At 42.3% G+C, this 11,877-nt stretch overlaps 1 protein-coding gene across 1 annotated transcript in view; it reads right to left on the bottom strand.

The window, feature by feature from the left end:
- Positions 1–6,226, bottom strand: part of MYO1H (myosin IH) — a 62,932-nt gene extending 56,706 nt beyond the window's left edge. The window contains exons 1-2 of the mRNA XM_011936035.1: positions 6,101–6,226; positions 1,431–1,546 (exon numbers count right to left, since the gene is read on the bottom strand). Of these exons, the coding sequence (XP_011791425.1) occupies positions 1,431–1,546; positions 6,101–6,226 (242 nt within the window). The remainder of the gene's footprint in view (positions 1–1,430; positions 1,547–6,100) is intronic.
- Positions 6,227–11,877: the final 5,651 nt, after the last annotated feature.

Below are 11,877 nucleotides of genomic sequence, written 5' to 3'. Positions count from 1 at the left end.
GAAACCCCATCTTTACTAAAAATACAAAAAAAAAATTAGCCGGGTGTGGTGGTGGGCGCCTGTAGTCCCAGCTACTCAGGAGGCTGAGGCAGGAGAATGGCATGAACCCAGGAGGTGGAGCTTGCAGTGAGCCAAAATAGCACCACTGCACTCCTGCCTGGGCGACAGAACAAGACTCCGTCTCAAAAAGAAAAAAAAATAGAAAAGAAAGTGGAATAGCTGAGTCACCAAGACAACAGAGACAGAATCTAAATATTAGCCTAGAAGTCAAGAGGGAGAAAAACTAGAAAATTCAGCAAAGCCTGGGCAAGAAAAAAATTGCTCATCTTTCCTTTCTTTTGATAGTTGTTGTTTGGAATGTTAAATAACTATTAGAAAATTTGGCCAATTAGGCATAGTGACAAACAAACAGCAATATTTAGCAGATAATATGGGTTATACATTATTTTCAAATACAAAGGAAATTATTTAAAATAGTAAGGTTTTAAGACTTAAAAATGTTCTCAACTTTGTGAAAACTGATATCAAAGTGGTTATATTTTCTAGCCTCTGTGAAATGGCTCTAGAAACTCTGAATTAATGTGTAACTAACCAGTAAACTCTAACTACACGTAAATTTTTATTTCGGTCCCTTTTAATTAACTTCCGAATCAAATGAGAAATCTAAACAGATTGTTTTTACAGAGTCAGTTACATGTTAAGAAGGAAAATGGTGTTTGGAGACAAGAGATCTGAGTTCAGGTGAATAATTCTACCCTGTCAGCTTATAGTGTTACATAAAAACAAATTCTGGCCATACTGCAGGCAAGTATGTATTTTCAAAAATTTGCATAAAACAGAAAATGTTATGTACTAAAAATATAATCACCCTCTACAAATTATTATTACCATAGGTTATACATAGGGGAGAGAAATGAAGAAATTTGCACCCATTAAGCTTCCATAGCCCTGGTTAGGTTTCTACCAAGGAGCAGTCTTCTTAGGCACCAGTGGACGGCACTATAGCAACCCTCTTCCCAGAGAAGACGTCTCTCTAGCCACACTCTTAAATTTCTCAGCAGTTACACAAAGGTTCCACCTTTTTCCATATTTAAGCTGAGATTCCATAAAGACCTTCTAAAGTTTTCTACTGCTTTGGAAGACTTACTTTACAAGAAGGCAAGGGCTTAAATGAGGTACAGAACCTAATAAACATGCATCAAAGATTTAGATGGATGGATGGATATATTGATGGATAGGTAGGTAGGTGGATGGATAGGTGAATGAATGGATGGATAGGTGGATGGATAGGAGGATGAACGGATGGGTGGGTGGATGGATGGATGGACGGACAGATGCATGGTGAGAAGGAAGGAGAGAGAGAAGGAAGGAGAGAAAGGAAGGGGAAAAATAAAAATCCTTCTGGTGATGATCCTGTGGATGCTACTCACACATGTGGCGGCAGTTCAAAGAAATTGACCCCTTGATAAAGTTCCATCTGGCTCACAGTGTAGATTCCGAGCTCCTGGTATGGATTCACGGACACAAGGAGGGTGCCAATATATGTCTAGAGAAATGGACCAAAGCAAAAGTGAGGAATTCTGGGGTGCAAAAGACTGTCACACATGATGATCCCCGTGTATTCATTCTGCATGGAGGATTTAAAATGACAAATCAGGCGGGATCTCTGCTGGGAGCTTACATGGTAGGGGCGGGGGTATGAGGGAGACAGCAGACAAACAGCTGAGGAATGAAGACAGCTGCAGGAAGAGATCAGTATTAAGAAAGGTGTACATGGCTGGGTGCGGTGGCTCATGCCTGTAATCCCAGTACTTTGAGAGACCGAGGGGGGCGGATCACAGGTGAGGAGATCGAGACCATCCTGGCTAACATGGTAAAACCCCATTTCTACTAAAAATACAAAAAGTTAGCCGGGCGTGATGGTGCACGCCTGTAGTCCCAGCTACTCGGGAGGCAGAGGCAGGAGAATCTCTTGAACCCAGGAGGTGGAGGTTGCAGTGAGCCGAGATCGTGTCACTGCACTCCAGCCTGGGTGACAGAGCGAGACTCCGTCTCAAAAAAGATGATAATAAAAATAAAAAAAGAGAAAGGTATACACAGCGTAGCGAGGGTATAAACAATGAAGGCAGGCCATATTAGCAGGCATGGGGAAGTCTTCTTTTTTTTTTTTTTTTTTTGAGACAGAGTCTCACTTTACTGCCCAGGCTGGAGTGCAGTGGCTCGATCTCAGCTCACTGCAACCTCTGCCTCCTGGGTTCAAATGATTCTCCTCAGTCTCCCATAGCTGGGATTACAGGCATGTGCCACCACACCCAGCTAATTTTGTATTTTTAGTAGAGATGGGGTTTCACCATGTTGGCCAGACTGGTCTTGAACTCCTGACCTCATGTGATCTGCCTGCCTTGGCCTCCCAAAGTGCTGGGATTACAGGCGTGAGCCACTGCACCTTGCCGGGAAGACTTTTTTAAGGAGGTGACATCTGAGCAGAGCTTGAAGGATGAGGAGCCAGCCATGAACAAAGTGGGCAGGAAGGGCATTTCAGGCTGAAGGAATACATGTGGCAGGCTAGCGGCACGAGAGACCATTGTAGTTGAAGTCCGAGTAAGGGCAGAATGGAGACTAGCAAGGGAGGATGTTGAAGATGGAGCAGGTTCAGATCATCCAGGCTCTGTGGGCTCCCATGAGGAATTGGGGTTTTATTCCAAATACTGCAGATGACAGAGATACCACCCTTCCCTACCGAAATGAAATACCTGCCCTACAAAGATTTCATGATAAAAATGCCAAAAGCAATTGCAACAAAAGCAAAAATTGACAAATGGGATCTAATTAAACTAAAGGGCTTCTGCACAGCAAAAGAAACTATCACCAGAGTGAAGAGGCAACCTACAGAATGGGAGAAAAGTTCTGCAACCTATTCATCTGACAAAGGTCTAATATCCGGTCTACAAGGAATTTAAACAAATTTACAAGAAAAAACAATCCCATTAAAAAGTGGGCAAAGGAAATAAACAGACACTTCTCAAAAAGGGGACATACATGCAGCCAACAATCATATGAAAAAAAGCTCAACACCACTGATCATTAGAGAAAGGCAAATCCAAACCACAATGAGGTATCATCTCATGCCAGTCAGAATGGCGATTATTAAAAAGTGAAAAAACAACAGATGCTGGCAAGGCAGTGGAGAAAAAGGAAGGCTTTTACACTGTTGGTGGAAGTGTAAATTAGTTCAACCACTGTGGAAAACAGTGTGGCAATTCCTCAAAGATCTAGAGGCAGAAATACCATTTGACCCAGTAATCCCAATACTGGGTATATTCCCAAAGAAATATAAATCATTCTATTATAAAGATACATGTACATGTGTGTTCACTGCAGCACTATTCACAACAGCAAAGACATGGAATCAACCCAAATGCCCATCAATGATAGACTGAATAAAGAATATAGAGTGCATATACATTATGGAATACTATGCAGTCATAAAAGGGAACGAGATCATGTCCTTTGCTGCTACATGGAGGAAGGTAGAAGCCGTTATCCTCAGCAAACTAATGCAGGAACAGAAAACCAAACACTGCATGTTCTTGCTAATAAGTGGGAACTAAATGATGAGAACACATGGACACATTTGTGGGAAGGGGGAACAACACACATTGGGGCTTGTTGCAGGGGACAGAGAGCATCAGAAAGAATAGCTAATGTGTGCTGGTCTTAATACCTAGGTGATGGATTGATCAGCAAACCACCACAGCACATGTTTACCTATGTAACAAACCTGCACATCCTGCACATGTACCCCTGAAGTTAAAAGTTGAAGACACAAAAAAAGAGAAATACCTCCCTAAACCATTACGTGAATGGATCACTTTAAGAGGGGAGCACGTAACCTGATGCATGGTTCTTAAAGGTCTCTCTGGCATTCAGTGAAAGTAGGATGGGTGGGCCGAGCGCGGTGGCTCACACCTGTAATCCCACAACTCTGGGAGGCTGAGGCAGGTGGGTCACCCAAGGTCGGGAGTTTGAGACCAGCCTGGCCAACATGGTGAAACCCCATCTCTACTAAAAGTACAAAAAAATTAGCTGGGGGTGGTGGTAGGCGTCTGTAGTCTCAGCTAATGGGGAGGCTGAGGTAGGAGAATTGCTTGAACCCGGGTGGCGGAGGTTGCAGTGAGCCAAGATCGGGCTACTGCACTCCAGCCTGGGCAACAAAGTGAGACTCCATATGAAAAAGGAAAAAAAAAAAAAAAAAACAGAAACAAACAAACAAACAAGAAAATAGGATGGGTATACCTACAAACCTTCTAAAATTGGGCAAAACACTCCTGCTACCGGCACTTATATTCCCAAATTTCAACATTAGACTCTACTCATATTCAGGTTTTTCAGGTACTTACTTATATGTATAATATAACCACTAACATAAGGCTTTTGAAATACAATTATGAATAAACAAAGAGCTCCATGCTCTTATATAGAAACAAATTAATGTGCTCCTTGGAAAATACATCTGATATTCTCAGATTCTCAGTGTGTAGCTGTTTCAAATATAGGACGCACTAAATCTATATTAAGATTATGCTAAAATAGCTGGGTGTGGTGGTGTGTGCCTGTAATCCCAGCTACATGGGAGGCTGAGGCAGGAGGAGTGCTTGAACCCAGGAGTTCAAGACTAGCCTGGGCAACTTAGCAAGACCCATCTCAAATAAAAAAAAAAAAGATTACACACAAAATCATTCTAACGAATGTCTCCAATCTCCAGGGCAAAAATCAAACATAGAATTGAAGCAAAGAATTTTCACTAAAATTCCATATTACTTCAATCAGTAGAAATTCAGGGTGGAAGACACAGTTTCTGAAATTTATCAGTTCAAATCAGAAACATTTAGCTTAATCACGATGATCCTATCATGCCATTTGTACTTCTCTGTACCATGTCATTTTTCCTTTTCCTGTATATAAAATTAGTTTTTTTTTTTCTATTTCTACAATTAAGGGTGATAATTCTGAAAGTTAGGCTGTAGGATATGTACTCTAAGAAACACCTTGTTTATTTCTTCTGGTAACCTTGGTTTCAATATATAGATTAAGCCACGGGCACCATTACAAACAAAATAGCTACAAGACAAATATTTTTAAACCGCTTCTGTCTAATTTACTCTTGGCAAAAGCTAATAAAATCTCAAAAAATTAAATAACTTTAATAACACCCATGACACACACAGGGACACTATGACGTTTACCCTAGAGGAATTTACCTGAAAATTGACCACCAAATCAGAGCGTGGTGATAAATGGGAATTTAACAAAAACTGGCTTTTGAATAAAAACTAGATGTGATAAGATCAACCTGAGAAGAGTTTGGTAAGTGCTGCATTCTTGACCCTTGACCATTCATGGGGTATGCTGGACAGCTTTTACTTTTGCCTGCTTGGTAGCTCTGTCCCTTTCTCCCAACAAAGTCCTTCAGGGAACCCTCTTCCCCAGCTCCCTGTGTATACCCCGTCTGGGGCTCCGACTCCACCCCTCACCTCCAGGGGCGGGCCTGGTAAGAGCCTGGCCAATCAGAATAGTCTTCATTTCTAGCCATGGGATTGGTTCAGAGACAGGCACATGACCGAAGTGGACCAATCAGAGCTGATCAACATCAGCTTGGGCCATTTACTAGAGCTTATCCCCAGAGGACGGGCTCGCTTCTCAGCGGCAACCCCAAGCTGATAAAATGACAGCCCGGATCTAAGGGCAACCATCTTGCTGCCATGCACCTGAGAAGGAAATGGATGCCTAAGAAAGCAGAGCAGAGATGGAGAAAGAGTCGCCAGACATCGTCTGAAACCCTAGATCTGCTCCTGGGACCTACAGTTACAGACATGGACAGATTGCCTTTAGTGACTTAGGCTGGTGTAAGTTGGGTCTCTGTCACGGGCAGCCATAAACGTCTTAGCACAAAGGATCGAAGTGCATCTAAGAGTGGCGCCTCAGTATCTCCCTTTTATGTCTAACCTAATAGAGTGATATTATTCACACTCATCAAAGTTGTGAAGGCAAGAAGGAAACAACCACCCTAGAAAAACAGCTGAGAAATGGATCACGTTACGTATATGAGGTTCTCGTTGAAACGCTTGCGGAGGTTGTCGACAAAGGCAGATTCGCTGGTATATGCGTCCAATAGCACAAAATCCTGAACCCCGACCTTGTCCCGGGCAGTCAGCGCCCCTTCCATGTGCAAACGGATGTGTTTCCTCCTCACGTCTTCTTTCTACGGGAAACAACATTCTTCAGCAGCTCGTCTATTTGGTAATATCTATTACACGTCTAATGCATGGAAATAACAAGATGCTAAACCCTGGGATAGTAGGGAGCCAGCATTAACTTATGCTGTCTTCACTTGGAGTTTACAGTATGGTTGGGGATACGAGATCATAATCATAAAAAATAGGAATAGCAGCAGCTGACAGGAACCAAGTATTTACCGTTAGGTACTATTCTAAACGCTTGACTTGTGCTATTTCTTTTGATCTTCTTTCTGACCCTATGAAATACTATTATTATGCCCATTCTACAGATGAGGAAACTGAGGCATAGGAAAATGTCATAAGCCATGCCCAAAATCTGCCAAAAGTCGGAGCCAGAAAATGAACCTAGACAACATACCCAGACTTGCTTTCCTGACAACCATGTACTCAATACATGTTTTTTTTTTTTTTTTTTTTTGAGACGGAGTCTTGCTCTGTCGCCCAGGCTGGAGTGCAGTGGCCGGATCTCAGCTCACTGCAAGCTCCGCCTCCCGGGTTTTACGCCATTCTCCTGCCTCAGCCTCCCGAGTAGATGGGACTACAGGCGCCCGCCACCTCGCCCGGCTAGTTTTTTGTATTTTTTAGTAGAGATGGGGTTTCACCGGGTTAGCCAGGATGGTCTCGATCTCCTGACCTCGTGATCCACCCATCTCGGCCTCCCAAAGTGCTGGGATTACAGGCTTGAGTCACCGCGCCCGGCCTACATGTTTTTTTTTAAATTAATGTTTCCTTTATGTTGATCAGTCAAGCTTGAATTTTTTTCTTTTTTTAAAATTAATTTTTCTTTATTTCAATAAATGTTAATTGTGTAAACTCACTTTGTAATTCCCACATGAGTGATGAGGAGTTTGGGCCAGAAAGGGAAATTCTTGCTACAGAGGACTATTTAAGGAAGGATAAACTTGGAGTGTTCCTCTCCAAGGATGGGCTTCAGACGTCACTGGAGAAGGTGTGGCTACAGCCCATTGGATGGCAAAGAATCTCACCAGGATACTAAGGCCGGAGCTGGTTTGGTTACTGGGCAAGCACCAGGAATGGCCTTCCTGAGCACAGGCGCTGCTGGATGGGAGACCATGGAGGGGACCAAGGGAATCAGACTTCCAGGGCTCAGGCAAGCTGCGGCCAGAGGGCAGGTGTGCGTTGGGAGAGGGAACAGGAGTAGTTATGAAGCCTGGAGTGTGTGATGTCTTGTCAGGAGGGCTGTGACAAAGTGGTCACCAGGCCCTTGGCCAGAGCTGTGAGGTCACGGACGGACTATGTGCTTTGGGCACACAGTGAGGGTGTGTCCCCCCGCACATACCACTGTGCAGCAGAATGTACAGTCTGAAAACAAGAGAAAGCAAAACATAGTAAAGGACATCAGGAAGAGAAGCCGCCTGCCTTTGCAATGTCCCTCCAGTGCCCTCTAGTGACAAAAATGACATTGTGTTCACTTTAAGTAGAAATGCCTGAAGCGTGCAGTTTGTTATTGCTCAGCAGGTAATGAAGAGTGAATTTGGATCTGAGAGGCAATAAATTGACAACTGGTACATATGGATATGCAAAGGTCCTAGCATAGCCAAAGTAATCTTGCAAAAGAAAACAAAGCTAGAATAAGACTGTGTTTAATAAGACTGTGTGGCAATTGATTTTCGGTAGAGGTCCCAAAACAATTCAGCACAGAAATGGAAAACATTTCCATCCAATGGTGCAGGAACCACTAGATATTTACAGAAAGAAAAAAATTGCAGTTGCGTGTGGTGGCTCACAGCTGTGATCCCAGCACACTGGGATGCTGAGGCGGGAGGATTGCCTAAAGCCAGGAGTTGGAGACCAGCCTGTGCAACACAGGGAGACTCCCATCTCTACTTAAAAATACATAAATATAAAATAAAAAGAAAGTAAAAATGCATCTCAGTCCCTTTATTATATTACACTACACACACACACACACACACACACACACAAACACACATATAAACTTGAGATGCATCTGAGACCTAAATGCAAATTTAAAATCTATGTAAAGCTACTGGAAGTAAACAAGGGGACCATCTTTGTAACCAAGGAAAGACAAAGTTTTCTTAGATGAGAGCCAGGAAGAAATAATAATAAAAGACACAAAATAAGAAATCAGACTTCATCAAATATAAAGTTTCTCATTAGAAGACACGGTTAAGAAAATAGGCAAGTCACAGACCAGCAGAAAATATTCACAAAAAATATAGCCGCAAAGAATGTGTATCTAGAATAAAAGACATCTACAGTCTAATAATAAAAAGACAAACCCAGTGAAAATTTGGCGAAAGACTTGAATGGACACTTCACAAAGGAAGAAAGACAGATTGGCAATACACACATAGAAAAATGGTCAACATTTTGTTCGTCATCAGGGAAACACAAATTAAAACCACAATGAGATACCACCAGAATAGTCAAAATTAAAAACACTGACAACACCAAATACTGGTGAGAATGCAGAGCAGACAATTCTCTCACACTGCTGGGAGAAATGCAAAGAAAATCACTTTGGGAAAAAGATCTGGCAGTTTCTAATGAAGTTAACCATGCCTCTGTTCTTTGATCCAGCGATTCCACTCCTAAGTATTCACACAAGAGAAATGTAAACATAGGTCTACAAAAAGACTTGAACATGAAGTTCAACTCATGCTCAACTGTATTCAGAATGGCCCCTAACTGGAAACAATCCAAATCCCCATCATCAGGAGAATAGCTGTGGCCCATCTGTGCAATAGGAGGAGGACAGCAATAAAAGAGAAATAACGGGTACATGCAAGAGCATGGATGACTCTCACAGACATTATGCTGAGTGAAAGAGCCCAGACACAAAAGAGTCGTACTGTAGGATTCCATTGAAATGGCACTCTGGGACAAGCAAAACTAATTCACGGTGAAAAATCAGAACAATTGCTGTCTAGTTGGGGAGTTGTCAGGCAAAGGATATTTTTGGAGTGATGGAAACGTTCCATATCATGATAGGGCTGTGGGTTACATGAGTGTATCTGTTGGTCAAGATAAATTGTTAAAATTGTGTGCATTTTACTATATATAAAATTTATTTTTGAAAAAGAACCGTAAAAAATAAGTGGGGAAGAGGAGGAGATTGGCTGGAGGTATGAACGTAAATGGAATGGCAGAATGTTAATTGTTAAAGCTAGGTGGTGGATAGAGGGGGATTTATGATACTATTCTGTTTATTTTGTATTAATTTGAAGTTTTCTATGAAGAAAAGTTTTAAAAAACAGAATGGCCACCAGATGTCTCCCTACACTAGCCAAATGGAGCTAGAAGAGCCCTAATCACTAGCAACCTAACATTCAAAACAATGCATTTAGATCAAACAATATTTTAGTGATTTCAGGTTGGGCGTGGTGGCTCATGTTTGTAATCCCAGCACTTTGGGAGGCCAAGGTGGGTGGATCGCTTGAGCCCAGGAGTTCAAAACCAGCCTGAGCAACATGGTGAAACTCTGCCTCTACTAAAAATACAAAAACTAGCTGGGTGTGGTGGTGCGTGACAGTAGTCCCAGCTGCTTGTGAGGCTGAGATGGGAGGATCGAGGATCGCATGAACCTCAGGAGACTGAGGCTGCAATGAGCCATGATTGCACCACTACACTCCAGCCTAGCCAACAAAGTGAGACATTGTCTCAAAAAAAAAAAAAAAGTAAAAGAAATATTTTAGTAATCCCAAATATTCCTATGCTGTACCACATATAGTATAGCATAATGATTAAGACTTTGGAACATGAGCCTTTCCAAGTTCAAATCCCATTTCTGTTGCTTCCTGGCAGTACAATCTTGGGAGAGTTCCAAGTCTCTATTTCATCTCTATAAAACGGAATTATAATTGTACTTACCTCATAGGGTTGTCAGTTTCACCAGAACCATGTAAAGCACATGGAACCATGCCAGGCACAATTTAAATTCAGTAAGTGCTTGCTTTTGTCATCATTAGTATCAATAATCCCGATTATTAGAAAGAGAAACACAGTAAAGCAAGTCTGCTGTTTAGAAGTCAATGAGCTCCTATTAAATTGGAGGTGGGTTGGTGTCTGAAATAATGTCTGGAGCTGCACCCACAAATATTACTGTAGTCAGGTTGCTGCAGGCGGAGGATGCGGAGGTTAACCAAGCTTCCTTCTTAGCCTGGTCCTAAGGATGGGAGGGTGGTGTACTCCTGCAGTCAGCCTAGAAACTGATGTGACTTGAAGCCCAAAGAAATTTGACAAAACCTTGTAGATTAAGGAACATGACAACGATTTTTAACTTGCAAGGGTCAAAACACACTCCATTCACTTCAGACTAGAGTTTTGTTTATTGCAATATTTCAGTTCTAACACCTCGATTCTGTTGTCTGTTGATTTCCAGTTATCTTTTAAAGGACGTGGGAAAATGAGAGTGTCCCAATAAAACTGACATGGACCGTCAAAGGGATGAATACTGGGACATAAGGGAGAAGGGTAATCAAGAAATTGGAGTGATTCAGCTTTGACCAAAAAGATGACTAAGAGACTTATAAAGAGAGCATTAAATCCAGATTAAATAAGAGGGAGGAAATTAAAGAGATCTTCAATTACACCTAAGAAAACTAAATTGAATCAAATTAAGTTACATCGAAGAAACAACTCCATCTTTGGGGTGATAAAACTGTGGAGGATCCTAACTGTGCATATCCAGATGCAGGGATCACAGATTCTGCCTGTTACAGGGTTCCAGCAGGTACTATGACTGAGTCAAGCTGCCAGGTGATGGGGACTGGGTTAGACCTGGCAATAAAGGGCCATCTCTGGTGTGTAGCTACTGTCTGGCTCCAGTTGGTTGACGTCATGCACAAATATAGGGCCTTTGTTGCCAGAACTTCCGATTATTTAAGTCAGAAGTTTAGAATTACATACCCAGTCCTATCATACAATTTACCCTTGCAGGACACTATCTTGCAGCCTCTGCAGCAAGCCACTCTTTGTCTTGGATAGTTTCGACCTGTCACTCATCTAAAAGCAAGGGATTCAAGGAAACACTCAAACCAGAACCATTATTTTGGAAGTATCATGTACTCAGTGATGATCTGATTGTCATCTACATAATCTAATGCTTGATCCAGTATGTGGAGTCAGGGTGGGGAGATGACAGGGAGGCCACAATATGTGGGAAGGTGGTGAGATGCCATGGTAGAGGCAGAAATGCCTGCCAGCTATTCCGTGGGCTTCCCCACATTTACAAACTCCCTTGCAGTTAGGTGGAGTTGCTTGACTACTTCCGGCCAACTGGCTGTAAATAGAAGCGACACTTGTGCAAGACCCTTCCAGTGTTATCAGAATTTCTTTGATACTGCAATGACTAAGAATTTTTCTTGTTGAATGGACAAGCCACAAGATCAAAATAGCCTGGATTCCTGAGCCATCACATAGAGGAGAGATGTCCTAAAGAGTCATCCAGACCCACAGTGGACTTTGTGTACACAAGAAATAAACTCCTGTTATGGGAAACTTCTGAGTTTTGGGGCTGTTCATTATCGTAGCTGAAGGCTGCTTATCCTGACTAATACACATGCGGAACAGAACTATTCCACTGGGAGGA

Source organism: Colobus angolensis, unplaced genomic scaffold (assembly GCF_000951035.1).
Source record: "Colobus angolensis palliatus isolate OR3802 unplaced genomic scaffold, Cang.pa_1.0 Scaffold10, whole genome shotgun sequence".
Classification (NCBI taxonomy): domain Eukaryota; kingdom Metazoa; phylum Chordata; class Mammalia; order Primates; family Cercopithecidae; genus Colobus; species Colobus angolensis.
The sequence above is the reverse complement of the archived record's forward strand: the minus strand, read 5'-3'. Positions and strand labels throughout refer to the sequence as shown.